This window comes from Cygnus olor, chromosome 4 (genome assembly GCF_009769625.2).
Source record: "Cygnus olor isolate bCygOlo1 chromosome 4, bCygOlo1.pri.v2, whole genome shotgun sequence".
Classification (NCBI taxonomy): Eukaryota; Metazoa; Chordata; class Aves; order Anseriformes; family Anatidae; genus Cygnus; species Cygnus olor.
The window spans coordinates 34,527,245-34,542,104 of NC_049172.1; the positions used below are offsets into that span (position 1 = coordinate 34,527,245).

General features: G+C 37.0%; 1 protein-coding gene and 1 long non-coding RNA gene across 2 annotated transcripts in view; both read right to left on the reverse strand.

Moving 5' to 3' along the window:
• Nucleotides 1-14,860, reverse strand: part of ARHGAP10 (Rho GTPase activating protein 10) — a 143,773-nt gene that overhangs the window by 40,080 nt on the left and 88,833 nt on the right. The window contains exons 17-18 of the mRNA XM_040554767.1: nucleotides 13,688-13,793; nucleotides 12,903-13,062 (exon numbers count right to left, since the gene is read on the reverse strand). Coding sequence (XP_040410701.1) covers nucleotides 12,903-13,062; nucleotides 13,688-13,793 — 266 coding nt within the window. The remainder of the gene's footprint in view (nucleotides 1-12,902; nucleotides 13,063-13,687; nucleotides 13,794-14,860) is intronic.
• Nucleotides 3,441-6,287, reverse strand: LOC121069067. Its single transcript, XR_005819223.1, has 3 exons — nucleotides 4,730-6,287; nucleotides 3,999-4,074; nucleotides 3,441-3,905 (listed from the first exon to the last, which is right to left on the reverse strand). It is a non-coding gene; the product is annotated as an uncharacterized LOC121069067 (long non-coding RNA).

Below are 14,860 nucleotides of genomic sequence, written 5' to 3' on the forward strand. Positions count from 1 at the left end.
TGTTGTTTACTATGTCACATTCCCCAGCTGTATTTATTTGTACAGCCTTAACCACGCATCTCCACTGAAATTAATGATGGTAAGAAGAACAAGTATTCCCCAGGACTGGTTTGTAAGAGATGAGCTTTCTCACATGCATTTAGGTGACTTGCATAGCTTACAGTAAATTTCTTTTGCACCTCTCAAAAATATGTCAATATATTCTAACTACTAGCACGAGTAACAGAGTCACAAAAGCAAAACACAATCAAGAAAACCATAAAGGGGATTCTTACTTAACGACAACCAGAGCCAGACATGCAATAGGACAATGAAGTGGAGGCAGATAATGAATCCAAGCAAATTTCTAACTGTAAGTAGCTCTGTGATGTGAAAAAATAGTGGGTGGTTTGTTCTGTTTTATACGGGGAAAAAAAACCTACACAACAAACAGGAGAAATAACAAGCAAGCAGTGAAGTTCCACTTCAAACAGTACTACTCCAACACATGCTAACTAACTCCGCAACAGTACTTGTGCCAGACAGTCAGGAGCTCCCCAGAAGAGTCATCCCTCCCCTACCAACAAAATTTAGTGGCACTGAGTCTTCTCTTTCACTGTCAGAAACTTCTCGGAAGATTGTTTTTCCTCTTCTCAGAAATGCTTAAAATTCCTAGATCCTCACTGAAATGGCCATAGCTAAAAATTGGCTAAAAATATGCATTACGAGCATATCACCTCTACTGTTAGTATTTTCAGGCCTGCCAGCACCAGAGCTGTGCACCAGTGTTTCCCACAGCACTGCTGTGCAACCCCAGTGCTAACCAGCAACTGTACTGGTCAGTCCAAGTTCCTTTCTGCAGACAGATGCTCAGGTGGGCATCGGGCCTCACTCAGCTTCTTGGTATGGCAGATGGTTAGAAAGTTTCGTTTCTGATCTATGGTTAGTAAGTGAGATACTGTTTTCTAGGGAGCAGAGGTTACCTCCAGAGAGCTCCTGGGCAGCATGAGACCAGCCGCCCTCTACACTCAGTGAGACCAGGGCAAGGGAACATATAAACTCCATCCTCTCAGTTGTGCATACCTTTGATGCAAAGCTGTAAGGTCCAGCACTTCTTTGCTTGTGCTCATGTTTAATACCTGTCTCCATAGAGAAGAAAGGGATTCCTGAAAGAATTAACTTTTCCTGAAAGAATTAACTTTTAATAGTTAATGAGCAGGGATTCCTGCTCATTAACTATTTGATATTTGGTACCTGCTTTGGTATTTTCTTTTTGTCTTTTCATTAGGAAAATAAAATTAAATACAGCTAAAATTAAATACATCCAGACCTGCATTTTCAGCAGCAGCAATCTCTTTATGTTGCAGACCAAAGGTACAGCTCAAACCACCATTTTGCAAAGGCGAGCATCTGAAAAGCAAGTGGAAGGTCAACCTCTGCCCTAAGATGTGCATATACAGTATTCAGCTTCTCTTTCTTACTTTTTCTTTACTTTTTCTTTACTTTTCTTAAATAGACAGGTACTTTTCATCAAGCCTAAATAGGTATTTTTTGCTGCTCTGACAGAAGCTTTGCAACATCTCACTGAGAATGGGGGGAATGGATGTATATTTTAGTTCAGTTGTGGCGAGAAATGTTCAGGGTTGTTTGTTTAATTCAATTTTGCTCTTAGCCTTACTGATTTTTCAAATACTGTTTAAGTATAAATGTTTCACAGACTAATAAAAGATGCCTACTGTGAGAGATCTGTTATCAGAAGTACATTGCCTATGCACAGAAGACAAAATTCAAAATCACATACAAGTAATGGACTATAAGAGCACCAACATCTGTAGTAACACTTCAGTATTTTGACTTACTTGCACAACAGTACAGGGCCACACCTGGCTAAGTTTCAAAATCTCTTCTTGCACTGCAAGAAGATGGCCATCAGATGCATCACAAGGCAACCGCAATAGGGAAGAATCCCTTCTGTGGGAGAACAGGGCTGGAACATGCTATTTAACGGAAGATTTCTTTGCTACTCCAAATAAAGCCTTCCTTCAAGTGAAAAAATCAGACCTACCATCATCACTCATCTGTATTACAGAAGTTACCACAGCTTACACAAAGACAAGAATGAAATCTGTTCTTTGAATTACCTCATTCAAGAAGCAATAAAAATGTACCAAACTAGCCTCTAAGGTTAAGGACTTCCCAATCACATACAGTGTTACACAGCTTTTGCGGCTGGTGCCAAACTGCTCTAGATTTATAGAATACTTCTCTACAATTTAGTTCTCAGAAGCATTAGCATTCTGCTCTTCATCTACTTGAGGGCAAACCTGGAAGCTAAGTGAAACAATTTACATATGGGAGAACACTGACACGTAGCACTCAAAATGCACAGAAGACAAAACAAAAATTTTATCAAACAACAAACCTGTTACTCATTCCTATCCCAGTTCATTCACTATTTTAAATGGTTGTTTAGGTTTGATTGTATATGAAAGTGGAATTTAAAGATGCACACTGAGTTAAGTGGTGGATCAGTCCCCAAGTCTGCAGTGCAAAAGCTACAACAAAAAAAAAAAAAAAAAAAAAAAAAGATGAGACTCTTGTCGAGCTACTTAAAACAGCGGTATGTTTGACCTATTTCTCTCTATGCAATAGTACGGAACAGATACTTTATAGGGGTAAACAAACCACAAACCATCTTGGATATGTACTGCTAATAACAGCACTCTTCTACAACAGTGAGCCCAAGACCATCCCTACACACAACCATTCCAGTTCCTAAACCGGTGTCCCACAAAGTCTCTGGAAGCATTTCTTGAGAGTAATGAGCCAAATTCAACATATTATCATACTGTATTCTACCAGCAGATCCATATGGCAGCAGCCCAAGGAATTTTGCCAGATTCCTCTTAATCTGCAACAACAGTGTTGGCCTCTAGATCCTAAGCTCTTGCTAGAGCTGATTTTAGAAATTCAAAAAACCCATCGCTAGGAGTATTTAACTAAGCATATTCCACAAGTTTATGACTAAATGTATAGTTGTACATGGAAATGTAGATTAGATTCTACTGCTACAAGAGGATACTGATCTGTTCATTCTGGTCTCAAGCAGAACTAATTAATGAATTTCAGTATGTTTGCCAGGAATCACTTTAGGAAAAGACCCAGACATCAGGTCATCTCTGTCTGCTTTGTATCGCTGGGGTAATTAAAATTTCTTCTAAAAATCAGTGGGAGGCAAAAGCAAGGAAGGACAGAGTGGGATGAAAAAGAGGGGGGGGAAACTGGAGGCTTAGTAATAGAGCTAATGAGGATAGAATTATAAAAACCATTAACAGCTTAAAGCTGTGCCATAATTCTGTTGCAAGACAAACCCCTCATTCACTCTCATAACACCTACTACACAGAAGATGCATCTATTTTCTTTGGATACACAAAGAAGAATTGGAGTACCAGAAGTTGTTGTCTAATGCAAAAGGAGGCTAGAACATGCAAGGTTACTTTGAATTCTTTGAAATTCAGCTCCGGGTATAGTCTCCTCTACGACAATCATATTTTTAGAGTAAAGTACTTCTCAAGACAAAAAGAACACCAGTACAAGATTTTATCTGGGTAATTTCCCTTCAACACTTGATTTGCAGTTGGTAAATAAAAGAAACATACACAGACGCTTCAACTGATGTTTATTGAACAATATAAAATGCCATCCACCTGGGCCACATATACTCCTCTGCCCTCGTACATTTTATCGCTATTGGACTCCTTGTATTTCCATGATAATTTGTCTACAATATATGTCAATCTAAGAATATTTTATAAATTAGCAGCTAATGGGATAGTGCAAGAGAAACTTATCACCACCATGGCCTTTTCTTGACTTAGCTTCTTTTCAGTGTAATGTAAACTCAATTCAGGTTTGATCCACCAACCTGTAAAAAAATATATATATTTATATTTATATTAGAGAGAAAAGTGCTCAAGAAAGAGGAAAACTGTTTTAGTTATTCACAGTGTGCTCTTACCTTGATACAGTTCCCATGCATTTTTTTCCCCTTACAATAATGAACACAGTCGTTGTGCCATTCTTTTTCCCTTTTTCTGCAAACATAAAGCAGCATTTTTTATGTTGTTATAATTTTACTGTAGATAGAATCATTTCAGGATATGCAGGGTGAAAATAAGCATCTTAAAATATTGTCATAAAAAGGGTAACTCAGCCACTAATATTCTAATTTTTAATCCATAAAAATCCAATTCTGTAAGATTTACAGTTCCAGATTTATTTTTTTTAATTTGAAGGGATTGCAGAAAGTAACAGGAGCTACTAAAAATTAAAAGCTCAAACATAACAGCAATTACAAAAGATTAACTTCTGGAAAGACAGAAGTTGTATTTCTAAACACATTGCATCAATTCTAACAGTTTAATAAAAGTTCTAAAATTAAACATTATTGAAAACTTTTTTTTAATAAAATGTGGTTTCTTTCTTTTTGCATTTAAATTTATTAAAGACTATATTAGATCAACCTGTTTCGTTTCTGGTTTTAGTCAACATGATTCGTTTCTTGTTTTCAAACACATGATTCAATGAAATATAAAAACATTTGCGCTAGAAATTATTGACATCTACATAGAATTTGTGTTCAGTACACATAATGTGAAGCTCATTATTTCTCCATATCATATTAAATATTTTTGAAAATATAAAATTCAATAAAAATTATCAACAACTTAGAATCTTTAAGTCACTTACCTTTCCAAGTTACCACTGTGTCCACTTCAATATGGATGTGCCTGCCTTGAAGTAGTTATCCCAACTTTGGCACTTCAGCAGCTGTATTCTATAAAATACGATTTGCTGCACACTGGCTTCTGTGAGACTGAATAGGATGCAAATTTTCTGAAGCTTTGGATTTTGAGGCTTGAATTCCACTACAAACCACAAACACCTTTATAAAATATTCACTAACATTTTATTTGAAAAAAAATATAAACTCAGATTAAGAGTTGAGAGATGCCTGAAGCTAAACCTCTAGAGGGCCACCAACCAGAAAGCATCCATAATACTCTTGATGTTGCCTGGCGCACTCTATTTAGTTACAGTGCAACAGAGTGTGCAGCTTGAAAAGAACCCTAGTAGAAGTCAAAACTAGAAACAGGAAACACCCTTGGTTGAGAGCCAACAGACAACCCACAAAGCTCTAAAATAAATAAATAAACAAACAAATCCAAGACAGCCTTTTCTTCACTGCAAAGATACCATTTGCAGAGACAATCTGCCTAGCAGCCTGACTATCTGTAACTGAACGAAACACTGCTTTTAGGGAGTTGTGGACACTGACTCCCAATATTGTAATCAAATAACGTACTGCCAATTTTAATGCAAAAGGATTAGGCTTTAGTACCCCAGACAAACTGCAAACTATTAGAGTGACAAGAGAACTAAGGGAAATTTCAGACAAACCTGAAGTATATGTGGACTCTAACGGACACTCATTTGGCCTGACTACCTTGAACCCTGTAGTTCACATTGGAGCTTTAATGAAGAAACTAAACATAGCCTGTAACACATGACATTGCAGTCTGGAGGACAACTGTGGAAGGATGAAAGAAAAAAAAAAAAAAGAACATACCAAGGTTAGAAACATGTGCCCTTTGATCGCTTGCAAATTATGAGTTTGTTGACTCAGCCTTTCTAAAAGTAGCACTCCTGATACAAAGCCTGCAGCTCCCACTGTATCACATCTCGCTCCCCTTTTAACGATTCATGAGAAGAACGCTCCTGATAGCAGCCCATTCACTGCTGTGAATTGCATTCACAAGCAATCCATTTTATTCATTGAAGGAAATGAGCGAGTTAACAATACACGAGGCTTGAAACACCTACACATTTATCCACTGCACCAGCAGAAACAGCATATTCACCTTCTTTTCTGTGCTCACCTACTGTAACTCACACCAAGGAGAGTATTTTAGAAAAGGTTGTCCTTCCATATTACAGCTACACATATTAGCTTTGCGTATCTTGTTCAGTTACAGGAAATACTTAAAAGAACAACAACAGAAAAAGCCTTTAAATTGAAAGATTAAATACTCAATCCAATTACCTAGCTTTCTAAAACATAACATAATCTTAGTTACTAAATGAAAAATAATGCAGAATGAGAATATTTGCGTGTATTTGCTCTTATGAAGAGCATGAGAAACCCTGAGAGGTTAAAAGGCGGCATTTACAAACGTAAGCCAAGAGCCAGTAAAAGCAACAAATATGGCCAAACACACAAACATGATCTCCCCTTTATTTGTAATGAATAAATGCATACACATGCATACAAATACAAATAAATATATGTGGTAAAATCTGGTTTTCTCCAAATTTTATACACCATAATATGAATAATTATAAAACCCTGCATTTGACACCCTACTGTAATGTCATTGTACAAAGCATCAGGATGAAATGTCAAGATCTTTGGAAATGACACTTCCAACTGTCCCACACAGCCCTGCCAGTATTTTCTTCTCCAATAATTTGCCTGTTGCCATTACAAGGATTTATATCATCCTTGTGTTGTACAGTGTTTTCTGGTCTTTGTTTTTGTTAAAATACATTTCTTATCTTACATTATGACCGTAAGGTCTTTGAAGGCAAAGAACATATTCTTTGTTTCTATGTCCAGCATCCACTGCAATGAAGTACTGATGCTTCATTAGTGTAAATAGCATGCACACAAAAATACTAGGAATAAACACTTATCAGCTGACTGTCACATCTTGTTTATTCAAAAATTCATTAAATGGACTGAAATATACTAACCCCTTTAGTAGGGCAAAAGCTTACTGGAATTCTGAAGAGTACATACAGAAACACAAGCACATATTGCACGATTATCCAGTGGTCTGTCATTAGCAATGATCAGGCAGCATGCCATTCAGATCGGTTTATCCAATTTAAAGGGGAAAAAAATTGTCAATTCAATGGTTCACTTAACATTGAAAGCTGCAATACAGTATAGTTCTTAGGTCACATATAAGAATTTACTCTTTAAACTCTTCAGGAATGCAACAACTTTTCCCCTCTCAATAGCCCTGGAGCTTTCACAGATTGTTTTTTATATCAAAATTTTACTTAAGAGCACCCATTCTAGCATTCTCCATAAGGCCTTCTCCTTTGGATCCCCCTCCACACATGCAAGCACAGGACCCTGAGTGTCTAGACTGAAGGAAACGTTAGCCAACTGAATTCCACTCTCTTATCATCACTTCTATTTACTTACTTCATAGCACTGTCTGTGGTGCAGTGGAAGATGAGGACTGTATCACTCAGAAATTTCATATGAATTTGAGTGAAGTTTCTCCAAATTAACTGGAAATAACATAGGCCCATCAAGAAAACAGAAATGCTTGTCCATATTACTTGTAAGGTGCCACATATTTGTAGTGCAACACCTCAGCAAACTATTTTCTATCTCCGTAAGAATGACTTTTGTTTTGAGTTTCTTTTTTAATCTGTTTGCTCATAGTACATGTTTTGTGTCTTTTGGAGCAGTCTAATGCATTTGGAGCATACCAATCCAGGTACTGATCCAGACTCCGTACTCTTTAATGTCATCAACTATAGTCACAAATACGAATGGAGACTTTATATACAATCTTCTCACTATGCACAAACTACATTAAGACTTTGAAAACAGCAGTCTTTAAACAAAACAAAGATTTTCAGTCAATTAAAACATCACACGTGGATTTCATATGGAAGTGCTTTCTGCTATCCACAGAGCAGAGAAACAGTCTGAAGAGTTCGCACATGCTATAGTGAAATGAAAGAGCTGCTGTGACTTGCACCAGAAAACATTAAGTTCTTTGTTGTGCTTGCTGCTCTTTCTGGTTTAGACCCAGCCAATTACTAAAGGATGTGCTTTAAGTACAGGAATAGTTTCAATGACAATTCTGATTAGTTATGCTCTTAAAGTTATGCACATACCGAATACCCTCCTTAAGTGAAGCTCATGTTTCCTTGCAAATTCTGCTTTACTGGAGATGACTTACCTTTTTTTTTTTTCCCCAAGTCAAACATTTGTTGATTTGAAAAACATTTAGCTTGAATAGGTTTTCAAATTTCTACACCACAGCAAACCACCACAATTACAATGCATTGCTTCTTCATCTCCCTTTCCAGCCAAAGACAAAGCAACACAAAAGATGAAACAAGTCTCCTTTAGTATTTCTTGTATGTCCCTTTACCAGCACTTCAAAAGATCTGCTGTGTTGTCAAAAAATAGTTCAGAGGCTGGCAGTGCCACTATGCCCCTAAAGGCTCTAAAGCACTTACTTGCTGAGAATTGCTTTAAACATGCACATGGCCACACCTCAGTGCTACTTCATGCTCTAAAATGAACATCTGACTTCACCTGTTTCTATTTCTCCCATCGCATGAACATTGCAGGTATTACGCACTGTGTTTTAAGACTAAGGATTTTCCAGGTGTTACTACATGAAGTTGATGTTGGCTTAAGAGCTCAGTATTATTAATTTTTTCTCTTTCCTTTAGTTTAATAAAAAGTATAAATGGGCCTACTTTTTTTTAAAAAGTGCTTCATAGAAAAATGTTTCTCATATAACTGTTTTAAGCAAAACATATAGCTAAAACAAATGCATTTTGTCTAATATATGTAAAATTTTTGCCCTTTTTAAGTAGACAAATACAGAAAACAAGTGAAAACAGAATCTACCCTTTGTACTGGAGACAATGAATTTTTCAGAATTAACATCTTTTGAGCTAACTTTACCTATAAGTTGCCAACATTTTAAAAAAGGTATGTTTTGCCATGCCCAGTCCCTTTCAGAAGACTCTGGCTTCCCAGACTCTTTCCGTCTAGCCCCTCTCTTTTCTCTTCTAATTTACTTCCACTGTAATTTTCATCTTCTTTCTGTTTTTGCAGTCTTGCTATTTGTACTCACTATTCTTCCTTCTAGTCCCACTGAGATTTTTATTCCAACCTCCTCACTCATCTTCTTTCATTTCGTAGCCTTCTTTTTTTATCCTGTGCTGTTGGTTTTTTTTCCTCTTCAAATAATGTTCAGGCAATTAAGAAACCAAAATAGCTCATATTACCACTGAGGCATCTCTCAATGGCAAATAAATAACCCCTTTGAATTGTGGCATTTGTTCCAATGAGATACCAAAACATTATAACGAACAGCAAGAACACGTGCATGCTATTCAGGAATTCTTGGAGTGTACTGCCATTCTTCCTCTGTGCAAGTCACAAAGCAAGACTAGAAGAGCTGAGATGACCAAGATCTCTAGTCTGCTAAACCCTTGGGAAGAAAAACTAATTTACACCTTTGAAATTCATTTAGGAGAGGAGAGGAAGAGAAAGCAAAACCTGGGTTTTGGTCCAAACTGACTATCGCTATTCATCACAGGATTACTTAAAGGCCAAGCATCGTACAAACACAGCTGTAGCCATCCCCCGAGTTCATTATCTCAGAAAGTGAATACTAAGGGAAGGTTTAGCTTCAAAGCAAAATGAACATGATCACTAGATACCAACATGAATTTCTTGATGCCTTTTTAGTGAAGGGAAGGACATGGGTCACAGAAACCAAAGGAGACCAGACAGATATGGCAAGGGAGAAGGCACAAGACAGCCAAGTATGAAATGACACTGACATTAAGGGCCTGAAAAGCAAAGGAGAACAAGAGTGCATGCAGCCAGTCAGCAAAAACATCACAATTCAAAGTGAAACTACAGTCCATTGAACATTAAAGCTGAATATATTCCTACTTTGCCTGGCATATCTGGCTGGCCTTTCCCTACAGCCATAGTGCAGAAGCAAGCAAGACAATTCACAGGTCTTATTTTTCTCTGGACTGGCCTCTCTTCCACTACTGGTGGTACTGAGTGTCTTGGGAAAAAGAGGTCAGACTGGGTCTAGATTTTGCTTTTTTCCTTCAGTAGAGATCTGCTTCTACAACTCATCTTCTGCTTGGAGACTGAGAAATACTCTGCCTAGAAGAGACTTATCCATAACTGACAAGAATAAGATCTAAACAATTTTTTCCTTAATGCTCTTCTGTCCTCCATCTAGTCTTAATGATTGCACAATCCTAGTGCCAGTTAAGTAACACAACAGGCTGCACAGTCTAGTGACCAGCATTCAAGTCTCAGCATTGGTTTGATTTTGCCTAACATCCCCTCCTCAACCTACCATAATTGGTTCACAGCCATGGTTTGGACGTATGCAGCTTTTAAACAAAGTAAAAGTGTCACTGATTGGTTTCTGGCTAGCATGAAATAAATGTACTTATCAATAAAGTGTTAAAAAAACAACACAAAAAAAACACAGCTTATGCTTATGCTTATCTCAGGGCAAGTCCCCATCTCCAGGTTTCCATATATAAGTTGGATGATAATTCTCTAATCACTCAGCAGAGTGATGATAGTGGAACAACTGCACCAGGATTTCAAAGCTAGTAACAGTTAACTATGTATCTTCCCAAAACTGAATCGTAGATCTCCTTCAGTAAAGCAGTCCACAGAGCAAGACAAAACGAACACTGATGGAATTTAAAAATGTTTGAGGAATCATAACCATTTTATCCACTTGGCTTAACAAGTTACTGTATTTAAACTGGAATTACAATGGCTATTGCTTCTACAGTCTGGAATTTTGTTAACCATTTCATTTGCTACAGGGGAAAAGAGATGCCTTTCTGCAGTCTGTCAGGGCCATAAATTACAAAGGCATGAAGTGTGAAGTGTTGCTTCAAGTTTCTGTCAGTGTGCCTCCATCTTGACTCTACGACACTTCTGTAACTCCAGACCTAGCGTATATTAGCAGAAGCGGCTAAAAATTAGCAGAGGCAGAGTAGTGGTTGATGAAATATTTGAAAGCGTTTAACTTGCAGCTGGTGACTTCTCCTAGGACTTCACTAGGGCTATAAATAAAATAATTAATAATCATCATCATAATCATAAACCCAACTTATGCAAGACTCTTAGAAAGTCTGAAATGCAAAGAATTCATAATAATTTAAAATGAACATTAGATTGACAAGAAGCCTATCTGCCATTAACAGTAGGTCCTTGGTCTGTCCTAAGAGAAGAAGGCTTACTTATAAAAGCAACATATTCAAATTGACTAAACATTTTTGTCATGCCTTAAAACACTCCTCTCTTTTGTCTTTGCAATAAATACATGGAGGTCACACTTTGGGCTTCCTTCACTCTTGGAAGCAGCTCTAGTGTGGGAGAGAAGTTGCTGTAGGCAGACCACTGATGGCAAGTTCACCGTTAGAAATTAACGGTGAAAAGATAGAAATCCCTTTAAAAAAATTATAGCCTTCCAGTTCTAAAGAAGACATAAAAACAAGGAATTGTGGAAAATGATGAGGTATCTTTTTTACCTGTTTTCCATTCCCTGCTTCTCCACGTTTTCAGAGAAGCAAGAAAGGCCAGTACAACCAATGTTTCAAATGTGAAATTGATGTCCAGTTTCTAAGGGCTTGTGAATGAGCAGGCAAAACAATAAGCTGGTGCTAATATGTGGTGATCTAGTGATTTTAATAGGCAGAACTAAACCCATCCTCCATATGCCATTAAAAACACCCTGGCTCTGCTGACTCTCTATTCACTTTTTCTTAATTTGTGTGGTCACCATAACAGCTACAAAATCATGGCCTTACTGCACTGTTTACCTTCACTTATAAGGTCAAAAATGGCTTACACCTCCTGAAATATTTATTTCTTAGGACTTGAGCCACATCTGCTGCACAATAATTTCCCAGTGGAACAATACTGTATCTGCTCAAGGTGTATGTGGGGGCAGCATCACACCCTAAGTCAATTAAGCCAACAAAACACGCCATGTAGATAAAGCTATGCCAAAAGAAGTTTTGCCTAGCCTGTATTATTCAGGGAGGTGGCAGAATTGCATTTAAGAAAAACCTGTGACAAACGTTATTTAAAGTAGATAAGACTCGACTTAGATAGCCAATTTCAACACTGTTAACCTTTAAAAGAAATAACTATTTCACTGCTCACAGTGCTTAAGACGTAAGAGGCGAAAAAACACATGCTGGAATTTTTCCAAAGCACTTTTTTTTTTTTTTTTTTTTGAAAATAAGAGTAAAGTAGATACTGCCCATCCTCCCAGCAAAAGGAGAGCATCTCAAACACCCAGTTCCAGACGTCAACTTAGTCACGAGGAACTCCCAAAGGAGAACCCTAGCAAAGGGACACCAGTAAAAGATTTATTTATCTATTACAAATTCCAGGGCCCAGACTGCGTGCAGTGCAAGCAGATATTCTGGACAGTATCTTGTATGGGTAAGGTGCCTCAGTAACCAGCAGCTGCCACAACAACAGCAACTTCCATTTTCAGTATTACCTCAAATACAAAGGCTTAAAATAACACACATTCAGCTGAAAATGAAGGAAATGTTAATACCTGGCTCTAATGCTTTCTAAAACCCATAAAATTCAGAGTACAGTGAAGTCGTTTTTTTTTCCTTTTTTTTTTAAACCATGTGAACTCTGAGAAAAATTAAGACACAGAACAACTAATTCAGTGAAACTTTGGTCAGAGTACTTAAAGTAAGAGCTAAAACTGAGCCTGGGCTTTTTATTTTCTAGTTTTATATCACTTCTGCTCACAAAAAAGCATATACAAATATCATAATGAAAATCTATTTGCATACTATACACACAGAAGCACAGCTACCACCAGGAAATAAGCATTCTGAAATGTCAGTTCAACTATGAACCAGGATATTTATTGAGTATAAACAGCCAAAAGTATACAGGGTATAGAGGATATTCTTTAGAGTTAAGTTATAATGTCACATTTAACCCCATGCTACCCATTAAGCAGAACATTTGAAACAATGCTCAGAAAGATGGAGATGTATCAAAACTTACCTTCTCATGATTTTCTATAAGGATTTCAACAACGATGTTCTGAAACTTCAGGTCCATGATGGCTGCTACAGTTTCTTCCTGTGGCCTCATTAAGGTTGGTCCAAATACTACCCCTAAATTTGCTACAGTCATTAGATTCCTCTTGGCATGCTTTGAAACACTATTTGAAAAGAATTGAAGGAAAAAACAGGAAATAGGTTATGAAAAATTTCCATTACTGTTGGAAACTGCAGTCTACTTTACAAATGAAAACATTACATTTCCTTAATCCATGTTTTAGAAGTTCGTTTTATGCAAAGTTTCTTCAAATAAAGTCATACTGAATTGTGGAAAACAGAAAATCCATTCTTCCACTGGCAATTTAAAAACAAAAGCTGTCTCTTTCTGAACTTAAATATATAAAATGCACTTAGCCTTGGACCTGGGCAAGTGTGAAACCAACTTAAATTTGCTAACAGATCTCCGCTATTCACTTTGCCAGAATTTGTGAAAAGAAAGTATAATGTTCACCTTCTCACTTCAATCAAACCCTCAACTGCTGGCAAGACTGCTAAAGTAAATACTTATATGGCTTCATTAACAGATTAGATTTCTGCCTTTACCTCCAAAATATACACAGCATGAGTCAAACGTCTTGTCTGCTTTTGCACGTTTACTGCTTTGTATTGTGTATGACAGCATCAAGATGGGCTTCAGCTCCAGGCACAGTAACCAGGCTATTTGTAGTTAAACAAAGGTAAGGACAAGGGGTCTGACAAGGCAGGAAAGCAGGTCACAGCACTTACTTTGCTAAATGTTTCACCAAAATGTCCAGCATCTCTTTGTTCTTTTCTGGGAGCTTATGGACCAAGAAGTGAACAGCATTAACTCGAGATTCAGGACTTCCACTTTCTACAGGACATAGAAACAAATAAGCATCACATAAAAAAAAATAATCCACGGAAACACAAAGCTTCTTCCAACTCTGCACAGAAATATACTGCATATACTTTGCTTCAACAATTACATGTCTCCAAACAGCAACACTGAACACACGTGCTTTGTTTTCACAAATAGTCTTGTTCTAGAATTATTATTTTATTTACTTATTTTGTGAACTGATCTTTCAATCCACCCGAAAAAGTATGCCTTTGTTCATCTATACATAAAAATTGTCAGATGTAGTTCTTGTTTTGCTGCCTCAGACTCATCTGCTTTCAAATATACTGTAAAGTGAGAAGCGTTGTTCCCAGGTGCAACTTTCTCTTTGCAAAAACCTGAAGTGGAATTGTACTACTTTACATGTTACCATTATTAACCGATTGTCCTCATCACTAAAATTCAATTTTGTTGGCACTATGCAACTAATAATACTGCATCTATGCTACCTTGCATTAGAGACTGCATAAAACAACACTTGCCAAAGATTAATCTGCTCAGAAAGACAAAAACTAATGACCCCTGAAGACACAGAAGAATAATGATGCTAAAAAAGAAATACTGAGTGATATTACTATGATAAAGTGTCCTGAATAACAATGCCATCCCACTCTAGTACAGCACAGAGAGAGTAACATTAAGCAAGGGCCTTTTTATGTTTTTGTGTTGAATTCAGTAATTTTGACCCCGTATGTTTCACTAGCATATAGATGAAAACAAGAATTTATAAAAGGTGGAAATAAACCACATTCCTACTTGTCAAGGTTATATTAAACCACAAAATTATATCTGAATAGTGGCTTATAATGAGAGGAGTGGAAGCATTTCTCTTGTATATAACATACTTAGTACAAGGTAAATAAACAGAAAAAAATAGAATCTACCATGAATGCAAGGTTTTGACACTGGGACTGCTCATCAGATCCCATTTTACTCCAAGGCAACTTTGATTGTTAAGTGTATTTCATATAAAATACCCACCTTATTTCTTTCAGTGCATATTTCTACAGATTATTTTTTATTATTGTTATTATTCTTTG